The sequence below is a fragment of the Tupaia chinensis genome, unplaced genomic scaffold, assembly GCF_000334495.1.
Source record: "Tupaia chinensis unplaced genomic scaffold, TupChi_1.0 Scaffold144336_1, whole genome shotgun sequence".
Taxonomy (NCBI): domain Eukaryota; kingdom Metazoa; phylum Chordata; class Mammalia; order Scandentia; family Tupaiidae; genus Tupaia; species Tupaia belangeri.
Genome location: NW_006204194.1, coordinates 1,698,728 through 1,710,748, shown reverse-complemented (window position 1 = coordinate 1,710,748; position 12,021 = coordinate 1,698,728). Strand labels below are relative to the sequence as shown.

Sequence of the window (12,021 nt, the reverse complement as noted above, 5' to 3'; positions counted from 1 at the left end):
TTAAGAGAGGTTGTCTTTTTGCTATAGGGCGTGTGCGTTCGCCAGACAGACAGAGAGAGACAGAGAGACAGAAAGCGAGAAATCACCCTCTGGGGGGATGGCCACACCGCAATCCCTTCTCCTCCATTCTCCTCTCGAGATCTTGAGCGTGCACACACACACACGTGGCGTGAGTTTAAGCCACTGGGTCCGGGACTCGAACCGTGGTCGACTACGTGGGAGTCCAGCGACATAGCCATTACGCTAACTGCTGGTCCCAAGAAAGCAAAATTCTTAAATCTGGAAAACAAAGGATAGAAGAAAATCAGTAATGTTTTAATCAAAAGTTATAAAATTCTATTTCACCAGTTCAGCCTCATGTAATTAATCTCTCTTCTGTTGAACGTGCAGTTACCATGGTCCAATCTTTCTGTGTGTGGAGGCCAAACTGCAGAGTAAGAAAGGAAGGTTAAAAAAGAAAGAAAAAGAAAAAAAAAAAGAAAAATAAAGAAAGAAAAACAAAGTGAAAGTAGGAGGAACAACCAGAAAAGGAAAAAAAAATTTTTTCTGAGAGGTTTTGGCTATAGGGCGTGTGTGCTGGCCAGAAAGACATAGAGATAGAAAGTGAGAAATCACACCCCAGGGGGGATGGCCACACCGCAATCCCTTCTCCTCGATTCTTCTGTTGAGATCTTGGGGGCACACACACACATGTGCCCGGTGTGGGTTTAAGCCAGCGGGTCCGGGACTCGAACCACGGTTGACTACATGGGAGTCCAGCAACGTAGCCATTACACTAACTGCTGGTCCCGCCTAGCATGAATTTAAGCCACTGGGTCCGGGACTCAAACCACAGGCAACTGCATGGGAGTCCAGCAACACAGCCATTATGCCAACTGCTGGTCTCAAGAAAAAAAAATTTAAACGGCAAAAAAAGAAAAGAGAAAGGAGAGGTCAGAGGTGAGAATAAGTGTTTTAAAAAATTTTTGTTTTTAATTTAAAGAGAGAAAGTGACAGAGACAGAGAGAGGACAAAGGTTGCCCTACTATCTGAGTTTGAGAGTCTGGAAGATGAGGGTTTAGAGTAAAGATTCAGTCACTTTGGTCCCTGAACATGGTAGGACACACCTCAGATTTAAATGGCTTCTATCTGAGTTTTTGGGGTCTGGAAGATGGGATTTATAACAGAGATTCAGTTGCTTTAGTCTCTCTATCAGGTATGATTTTCTAGCTGCCAGGTTCAGGACTCAAACCATACAGTCAGTCATGTGAGAATCTGCATCGTAACCAGAACGTCACCTGCTGGCCTGCATCTTATTTTTCTTTTAAATAATTATTTCACTTTAACTTTATTTATTTATTTTAATTTGACCAAAGAGGAACAGGGATAGAGAGAGTGGGAAAGTGAGAAAGCAAGTTGCCAGGTCCAGGACTCAAACCACAATCAGCCATGTGGGAGTCCAGTGTCTTCAATCACCACACCACCTGCTGGCCCCTCATCTCATTTTTTAAATAACAGCTTTATTGAGATACAATTCATATATCATTACATAATTCACCTATTTAAAATATAGTTTAATGGTTTTTAACATGTTTACAGAGTTGTGTAACCAACATGTCAACTAATTTCCAAATATTTTCCACCACCTTGAAGAAAAATCCTATATACCCTTTAGCAGTCACTATTTCTCTCCAACACTTCTCCATCCCTGGGAAAGCAGTAATTTATTTTCTGTCTCTATACATTTGCCTACTCTGGACATTTCATATAAATGGAATCACAGTACCCCTATAAAATTTTAACACTGTATATATACTGTGTACTTGTATTTATACCATATGTTTATCTACTCTTTACACGTAAAAGAGTAAGTAAGATGTTTTCACCTCCCAGAACCAATTTTCATCCCCTCAGAAGCACTATGACCTCCATTTAGAATGCATGTTCTAGAAAATGACTTTCAAAAAAGTCCCTTCTCAATTGTTCTGTGAGTCATCAGCACTACCTATATGGTAAAGAACACATTCTTTTCTTTCTCAGCACATTCTTTTTTTTTTTCAGCACATTCTTTTCTTTCTCAAATAGGGCCTAACATGAGTAGGCACTCAACAAACACTGGTGAATAAACAAACAGATGATGGTATTACCAGTCTCAATGTAATCTTGTATAAGGTGAAAAAAAAAAGTTTTATGTTTAGTGATTTTATTAAAATATTATTTTGGGGGAACCAGCAGTTAGCGTAATGGCTATGTCGCTGGACTCTCACGTAGTCGACCGCGGTTCGAGTCCCGGACCCGGTGGCTTAGAACTCACGCCGGGCGTGTGTGCATGCGTGCCCAAGATCCCAAGAGGAGAATGGAGGAGAAGGGATTGCGGCGTGACCATCCCCCCGGGGGGTGATTTCTCGCTTTCTGTCTCTATGTCTCTCTCTGTCTGTCTGGCGAGTGCACGCGCCCTATAGCGAAAACCTCTAAAAAAAAAATTATTTTGGAGGAAATACCTGGTAAGACATATTATCTTCCATTAAAAAAAATAATAATAATTCCAGGCTATTCCAGCCTGTTCACTTCTCAGTGAACTCTAATGTCTCAAATTCTAAAAGCTAAAAATTTAGTTGGAATAGGATACCAGATAAAAATTCAATGCCCATTTAAATTTGAATTTCAGATAAATAATTTTTTACATAAATATGTCCCAAATACTGCATAAATATACTTACGTTAAAAGTTTATTGGGGGGGAATAGCAGTTAGCGAAATGGCTATGTCTCTGAACTCCCATGTAGTCGACCATAGTTCGAGTCCCAGCCCCAGTGGCTTAAACTCACGCCAGGCGTGTGTGCATGCATACCCAAGATCCCGAGAGGAGAATGGAGGAGAAGGGATTGCGGCATGGCCATCCTCCCCTGGGGGGGGGTAATTTCTCACTTTCTATCTCTCTATCTCTCTCTGTCTTTCGGGAAGCGCACGTGCCCTATAGCAAAATCCTCTTCAAAAAAAAAAAAAAGTTTACTGGGGACCAGCAGTTGTAGTAATGGCTATGTCGCAGGACTCCCATGTAGTCGACCATGGTTTGAGTCCTGGACCCAGTGACTTAAACTCAATCCGGGCATGTGTGCATGTGTGCCCAAGATCCCAAGAGGAGAATGGAGGAGAAGGGATCGCAGCATGGCCCTCCCCCCTGGGGGGGGTGATTTCTCACTTTCTGTGTCTCTGTCTCTCTCTGTCTTTTTGGCAAGTACATGCGCCCTATAGCAAAAAACTCTCAAAAAAAAAAGTTTATTCATTATTTATCTGAAATTTAAAATTTAACTGGGTATTTTACATTTTTATTTATTAAATCTGGCCAGCTTAAGTTGGAATAATAGTACTGCAAGAGGTAGCAATAACTAAATGGTTAGGAATGTGCACTCTGAAGCCCAGGCTGCCTGGGTTCATACCCCAGCACTATCACTTAACAGCTATGTGGCCTTTAGCAAGTTACTTAACTCTTCTGCTTCTTTTCTCTCATACATAAAAAGAAGTGCATGTTTTGAATAAAATGGAATATTAAAAACTAAACAATTCAAGAGCCAAAAAAAGGGGAAAATATTAAACATATAGTATGGGATATGGTGTAAAGTACAACAAAGAAAAATAAAGCACAGAAGGGTGATACAAAGTGATAATACAAAGAACATTTCAGAAAAGGTAAGGTAACCAGGAAAAAGGTTTTGTAAGATAACATTTATACAAAGATTCACTGGAAATGAGGATGTGATTTAAATATGTAAAGTCTGAAATCAGGGATAAGGACCAATTTTTATATAAATTGAGACTTTGAGAACCAAGTCTGTAGAGAGCCTAACTCGACTCACCTGGGAAACAGCAGATGGCAGACTATTTAAAAGCTTTGTGTTCTTTGGGTGTTGTGGATTGTCTAAAATCTTTGCAATCTTTTGGTGTTGCAGACTATCTAAAATCTTTATGTTCTTTTGGTTTTCTTTGGTGTTCCTCTTTTCTGCACAAACAGAGTCCTGAGCAGGGGAAACTAGAAGGGAAACAAGAATAACCATGGAATTGAGTCCTGTATGGCAGTACCCACAGATACCACTCTCATGCTACCCCATTAACCATAGTAATTTCTCTCAATACAGCAAGTTCCAAAAGAGAGTTCTAGTAATTTCCCAGCTCTAAACCCCTCAATGGCTTCCCACTGTCTCCCAGATAAAATGAAAGTTCCCTCTATATCATTAGTTTCCAGCCTTACTGTCCAACCAAAATCAGCAGGGAACTTAGTTTCTCAACTATAAAATAGAAATAAGAGTAATACATAAATTCCTCAGGACTTTTGTGAGAATTAAACATTAAATATGTAAGGTAAATATTTTTTTAAGTGGCATCTTTTATTACTGAGACTTTTTATATCTGTTTAACCTCACTGATACAGAAGATAACTTCTACCTTCCTTATAGGCCTTCCTTGTCTGTTGGCTCTTTCTCTAGCACACATTTCATTTATCTGTTATTTCTTTCTCCTACCCTAAAGAGCTCTTTCTTTCCCACCTGAACTCCAGCTCCACCAACAATTCCATGCCTTTAGCCAGGTTTAACCTCTCTGGGACAATACCCACCATGTCCACATAAGGCAGTATAACATCGTTATTTTAAAAAAATAATTATTTATTAAATTTTATTTATTCATTCATTAATTTTTAATTTGAGAGGAAAGAGAGAGAAAGAGGGGAAGTGAGAAAGCAAGCCACTAGGTCTGGAACTCAAACCATGGTCAGCCATGTGGGAGTGTCCAGCAGGGGATGCCACCTGCTGGTCCCCATATTAAGATTTACATGATGCTTAGGGAAAGTGTGATGATGCTTAGGGAAGGAATGTAAATTGTTACCAAAAAAAAAAAAGTTTCAGAAAAAAAAATAGCTATTCAATGACTGCAGTAAGATATATAGCCCCAGTTAGGTGCTACTTTATAGGATGCATAAAGTTAGACTTGTGTTCATGGAAATGTATATATCACCTGTGCTTGCTATGAAACTATTTAAATTAATTAAGGTCTTTAGTAATTCAATAAAATGTGAGGGGAAAACAGTATAGAAAGCAAACATAGATACCAGAGACAGTGTGGGAGGAGAGTGGGAGATGGCAGAGGGTAAGAGATAGGGAATCAAGGATGGGGGAAAAAAAAAAGCAAAACATACAGAAAACAAGAAATGGAAAATTATTTGCTGACAATAACATGTTTGTTGATGTGCTTGATCAAGACAATATACAGTGTACTCTGGATGGAAAATCTCACTTTGTATGCTGTAATGATGTACAGTGAATGAATGCAAATAAATAAATTGAAATTTAAAAATATTAATATTTTTAAGGTAGTTAAAAAAAAAAAGATTTACAAACACAGGAGTCATTAGCCTAATCTTTATCCTGACTGTCAATTACCAATTGTGGAACCACTAGGAAGTTACTAACCCTTCTGTGCCTCAAAGGAGGATAACACCTAGTATTTCCTATTTCACAGGGCTATTCATAGAATTAAATGAATACATAAAACCTATAATAATAATTGTTAAATGCTCAACATGTTCATTATTAGCACTTTAAAAATTAGTTTAAGGAATGCAGGTGCACACATTGGCTTAATCATAATTCTAGCTCATGATATGCTATCAGCATTGAGCCATGCATGGCCTTCATGTTCCTTTTAAATTCATTGATCTGAATTCACTATCTAACCCAACACTACATTTTCAGTAATTTACATGTACCCATGTGCTTCTTTCTGTCCTTGCTCTGTTTTACCTCCATAGATAACTAATCTTGGATCACTTATGTTTCCTTCCCATACACATATATAAACATTAAATAATATTTTATTTTTAATTAGTATTTTTTTCAAAGGATTATGAGATATGAGTGACTTTCTTCTCTCATTCTTAAAATGTCCGCCTTAAGGGTCAGCAGGTGGCATAGTTGTTAAGGTGCTAGACTCCCATATGGCCAACAATGGTTCAAATCCCAGACCTGGCACATCTGTGTCCAATATCCCAAAAGGGGAATGGAGGAGAAGGGACTGCATTGTGGCCATCTCCTTCAGGACTGATTTCTCACTTTCCATCCCACTCTCTCTCTCTGGTGAGTACATGCACCCTATGACAAAAACTGAAAGAAAAAAAAAAAAGTCTTCCTTAGGTTCAATCTAAAAACTTGAGTTTTCAAGAGACCAGATTTTGACAGATGTTGAACTTACAGGACTTGTAGCTCCCATATTTTATGTCTTATTGCATGTAAAATGTAGTCATTCATTCAAAAAATCATTTTTGTTCTTGAATTCAAAGACTAAATAATATGAAGATCAATTTTTCCAAACTTATATTTAATATATTAATGCTATGAGCAATCCCTAAAGGTTGTTTTTGTAGTATAGGTGTGTGTGTTTTATGATACTAAATTTTAGGCTGGCTAAGAAATATGGGGGGAGGGGTTGTTGGTAGGGAGAGGGCCAAAGCCAGTATTCAGAGAAACAATAAATATTAAAAACAAATACCAACTCTAAAATTTCTGGTCTCTCACGTAAGATTAGGCAGATTAAACTGAGTGTATAAGATTAATTCGTTCATTCTGAAAGTTTTTATTCAGGTATTATGTACTAGGCATACAACAGTTATTCAATAAATGAAAACAATCAGTTGTTTCCTCTCTCTCTCACCTTCCTCATTACATGCCTGGATCAAGTTTGCCACTAGGGTTCCAGCCTCTTTGCTGTTCTTGGGCCGTTTTGACCTCACCCAGGTCTGTACCTCCACTGGTAGGGTGCTCAGAAATTGCTCTAGCACCAGTTGCTCTATCATCTGCTCCTTGGTGTGAGTCTCTGGCTGTAGCCATTGCCGGCAAAGCTCCTGGATTTGGCTTACAGCTTGGTGAGGCCCAGTTACTGACAAGTGTTGAAAATGCCTAAACTTTTGACAAGAAGCTTTCAGAGTTCTTGTGTTTCTCATTTGGATAGTTTCTGGCTTTTCCTCTTGATCACGTAGACAAAAGATGTGAGGATGCCTCAAGATATCCAAAACCTTCGGCATAGGCAGCATTTTGGCCCTTGACAGGACAGTGGTACTCTTAAAGGCAGGCTACTCCAGAATACACTGTATAGAAAGATGGTGAACAGAGCTGTAATAGATGAAAGGATACCTCAGGACCTACAGAAATTTCGTAGTGACTTAAGAATGGCCCATAGAGACAAAATTGGACAGTGGGGTGTAAGTTATCTGAAGCAAAGGGAGTTAGCTTATTTCACACAAATGCTTAAATATACATTCATAGATACTTATACATAAATATACATAGATGCTGCCTAAGTCCCATTCCCAGGTATGAAAAATTAATAAGCACAAGCTAGAATTATGTCAAAAATGGCGCTGAATAAAAGAACTTGATCCCCACACCACAATGAACTAATCTGATGAACTACAGAAAAAGTATTTAACTTCAAGAAATGAAGGATTTAAAAGAACTATATATTATATAGAATGAGGAAAGATATAATGCATACATTCTACAAAGGCCTGGATTCTTTAGCTAGAACCTTGTCACAGGAAGCAAGAAAGGTACAAATTTTTCTAATAACTTTCCTGCCACCACGAATTATTAAATTTGCTATCCTTTCCTTCTTTGGATATGTGATGTCCCTTGAATTACATTTCTAGGTCTGCAGCCTTCAGGGAAAGATCTTGAGAACGTAGTAGTGGAAATGACTGAAATCCTTCCAGTTTGCCTCCCTAGACCAGCCAGACCCAAAGCTAGATAGAGAGTTATAAGCCTCTCTTCTATCCCAGATGGGAAAATATGACCCTGAATGGTCAAGGACCTGTAAGGTACAAGGGCTGAAAGAGAGCTTATGCCCTCTTCAGAGGGTACCCTCAGCATCCTTCCCTTTCCCTCTTTTCTATAAATTCTTACCTTAAATTTTTATCTTTCAATATCTTTTCAATATCTTATCTTTATCTTTTTTTTTTTTGAGAGAGATTTTTGCTATAGGGCACGTGTGCTCACCAGAAAGAGAGACAGAGAGACAGAAAGCGAGAAATCACCCCCCAGGGGGGATGGCCATGCTGCAATCCCTTTTCCTCCATTCTCCTCTCAGGATCTTGAGCATGCATGCACATGTGTCTGTGGTGAGTTTAAGCTACCAGGTCCAGGACTTGAGCTGTGGTCGACTACATGGGAGTCCAGTGACATAGCCATTACGCTAACTGCTGGTCCCTCAATATCTTATCTTAACCTACCTTCCTTTTCATCTAATTCTTAGCAGCTTTTTTTATCATAATACCCCTTTATTCAGTCTTTATATTTAAACTCTAAATACCACTAAAACTCTTCAGAAGGCTAATGTCAACTAATTAACTGTTCAATGACTTTTCAGTAGCCACTGATCTATTTGGGTTTTCTACTTCTTGAACCCACTTTTCTTTTTTGTATTTATTTTTTAATTTTATTTATTTTTTCAATTTACTGTAGGCAATACACTCATCAGAAAGAGTGAGAGAGAGAAAGCCACCAGGTCCAGGACTCGAACTGCAGTTGGCCATGTGAGAGCCCAGTGTCTCAACCATCATACCACCTGCTGGCCCTAAACTGAATTTTCTTAATACTCTTTCAGAAAAACCTCTCATTTGCTTGAAATATAATATAAAAATTCAGTATATTAACACTCATTGAGTATAGCACTCTTGGAATATTAAATCTCCTAAGTATGTAACTTCATCTTTATTTTAAAGATTTATTTTATTTATTTATTTATTTATTTTTAATTTGCTACATGGCATGAAAGCTCACCAGGGAGAGAGAGAAAGTGAGATAGCAAGCTGCCAGGTCAGGGACTCAAATCATGGTCTGCCATGTGGGAGTTTAGTGTCTTAACCACCACGCCACCTGCTGACCCTGTGACTTCATCCTTTTAGTCAATGATCTGTATTTCTTTCTGAAAATTTTTATTGTTTTTAAAAGTATATTTCTTCTCTGAGCACACATTCACACAAGCACATGCACACACTCCAAACAAGGCCCTGATGCTATGATCCACCCTCAACTTCAGTCAGCCCCAGCCCCATGTAAATGCTCAGCATACAGAAGGAAGTCTCTGGATAAGAATCTAGAAGCTTTCCATATGGGTTAGTCTCACAGAGCTGTGTTTTACCACTGTACTCTGTCCAGTCCATTTTTTTCCTTCTTTTTTGTTTTGTTTTGCTATAGGTCACATGTGCTCTCCAGAGAGAAAGAGAGAGGGAAAGTGAGAAATTACCCCCTGGAAGGTGGCCACACCCCAATCCCTTCTCTATTACTCTTTCGGGATTTGAGGCATATGTGTGCGCACACACACACCTGGAGTAATTTTCCAACAGTCAGGTCTGGTACTCAAACCATACAGTGGCCATGTGGGATCTAGCAGATATAACCTCCATGCCACCTGCTGGCCCTCCTTTCTTTTTAATTGCCAAAAAGCACATGTACTTGTCAGGCAGAGGGAGGGAGAAAGAGAAAGCACTTCCAAATGAGGAATGGTAATGCTGCAATTCCTTTCCTCTATTTCTGTCAAGATTTGGGGCATACACACAGATACCTGGTATGTTTTTTAAGCCACCAGTGCCAGGACTTGAACTGCAATTGGCCATGTGGAATCCAATTCCCTATATACAACACTTAATCACAGCACAAAAGAGCCAGCCCGATTTTTCTCTTTATTGCCACCTTCTCCCCTCTTCTTTCAAGTATTAGGTCATCATGAAAGTCATGCCGTATTTTTGTTTTTCTAGGCAAAATGAGTCATAACTTTTCTGAAGGTCCAATATTCATGTCAAGTTCTATTACTATTATTTTTGTTTTCTTATATATTAATTTCACTTATCTTTATTATTTTCTTACTCTTGTTTTCTTTAGAACTTTTATCAGGTTTTTGGTTGGTACATAGTCAATCATGGTTTGAGTCCCAGACCCAGCAACTTAAAACTCATGCCAGAAACTCAGCACATATGCCCAAGATCCTGAGAAGAGAATGGAGGAGAAATCCTGGGGGAGTGACTTCTCACTTTCTGTTTCTCTGTCTCACTGGCGAGTGCACGTGCACTAAAAAACAAAAACATAAAAAAGTTGTTCATTTTTGTTATATACCAAGGTTGGAGGATGGTATAAGTCTAATTTTCATTTTCTTAATAACTCACAATTACACTTTTGATTTCTCCCTTGACCAAAAACATCCTTGGGAGAGTACAATTTAATTTCTACTAAAAACTTGACATATGGGAAATGAACAGTTTCTGTACTATGAAGCACTAGTAACTTGGGAAATGATATGTAAAACTGGGTAATTGGTAGCACCTCTTTGAATTTAGCGTTTCTGATCAATAAAAATAGAGAAAAAAGACCACCTTCTTCCCCACACTGCTGTAAGAATTAAATAAGGCGGCACAGGTATTCCATCCTGGACAATCAGTTGCTTTTTCTACAATAAAAAAAAAAAAAATTCTAGATCCAGCCTAGTGGCACAATCAGTAGCAAACTGAATTGCAGTAATGGTAGTCATATAGCTGACTATAGGTTTGATCTCAGAGTTTGCTTGAAAACACACTGGTGTGTGCATATGTGTTCAAGGTCTGATGATTTAGAGGACCAGGGAAAGGGGATCTTGGTATAATAAGACATTGCTGGGGGTGCTTCTCTCTCTCATGCATGCACAACCACTCTCTATCATAAATTTAAAAATAATAATAATAAAAAAACATCTTTAAAGGAAGACATAAACAGATGTATTATGTAACTTAATGCAAAGAAATTTTGTGCATTTTTAAAACAAAAAAGAGCAGCAAGTAGACTTCTTGGAAGGATAAAGGTAGTTTTTTTATACTTTATATCCAAACAGCCATTTCCATTTCCCCTCCAAGATTCTTATGAGAAGCATGGGAGATGAAATAATAAGCAATGACAAAAGCAGTTAACATGTTAAATAAATGAAACTCTGTTTTTAAAAAAAGTTATGAGTGGTGGTGGATTTCTTAATTTCAGAATAGGGAAGAGGTTCCAGAGAAGCAAGGCTAAGAGTATGTCAGGAGACGCAGATGGAAACCAAGAGGCCCTGGATGGGCTGAGGCTGAAGCAGAGGTTGGGAGCATGGAGCAGGGACTATGGGAAGCATAGGAAAGAAAGATGCGAAGTGGAGAGGACTGGACAGAGAGTGGGGGCAGAGAGGAGAGGAGCCAGTCCAAGGACAAAGTGCAGGAACAGGCCAAAGACAAGAGCAAAAAGAGGTGTGGGGTTGAGACAGAGGGAGGTACTGAGGTAAAGGGAGAGGCTGAAATGGGAGAAGAGTAGGGTCAGGAAGGAAAAACAGAGTAAGTAGAACTGATGGGGTAGGGGAAAGTCAGGAAAAGAGAAGCAGAACCAACATCAATAAGGGCTAGGGACTCATAGAGAGGAGCAGAACCGAGGAAGAGGAGCAGTAGAGAGGGGTGGAGTTGAGAGAGGCAATGGGCCAGGGCAGCAAACAGACACGGGAAGGAGTGGAACTGAGGTAGGGAGTCAGAGGGACAGAGCTGAGGGATCCAGCTTAGAGAGGTGTGGGGCTGGGATAGGCCAGGGTGTGGGGACACGTGGAGGAGAGAGCGGGACTGAGGTTAAGGAGAAGCAGGGCAAGCACTTGAGAGGGCTGGGGCAGGGCTGGGCGAAACAGGTGGTGGCCTGGCAGGAGGAAGGGACACAGGGGTGGGGAGGGGGGCGAGAAAAAACAGGAAATGCAGAATAAAGCGGTGAGTCTTAGAGTCCGGGAAAGAGGGAGGGACACAGCAGGACACGATTGAGGGCGAAGGCGCAGGGAGGAGGGGGGTGGGGACACGGGGGTGGGGACACAGGAGTCTGACTAGGCAGGACGGGCAGGTGCTGAGGGAGGAGGAGGAAGCGCGGCTGACAGGTGAGGCTGAGGTAGGAGGGAAGCGCAGAGGGCTGGGACCGCGGCGCAGGGGAGAGCAGAGGCGGGCTGAGGCGGCCCGAGGCGGGGCAGGGCC

The 12,021-nt window shown here is 40.1% G+C and overlaps 1 protein-coding gene across 1 annotated transcript in view; it reads right to left on the bottom strand.

The window, feature by feature from the left end:
* Positions 1–243: 243 nt before the first annotated feature.
* The window catches only part of LOC114004466 (zinc finger protein 215-like), a 15,553-nt gene continuing 3,775 nt past the window's right edge, over positions 244–12,021 (bottom strand). The window contains exons 2-4 of the mRNA XM_027767626.1: positions 6,681–7,113; positions 3,836–4,008; positions 244–279 (exon numbers count right to left, since the gene is read on the bottom strand). Coding sequence (XP_027623427.1) covers positions 274–279; positions 3,836–4,008; positions 6,681–7,059 — 558 coding nt within the window. The 5' untranslated portion in view covers positions 7,060–7,113 and the 3' untranslated portion in view covers positions 244–273. The remainder of the gene's footprint in view (positions 280–3,835; positions 4,009–6,680; positions 7,114–12,021) is intronic.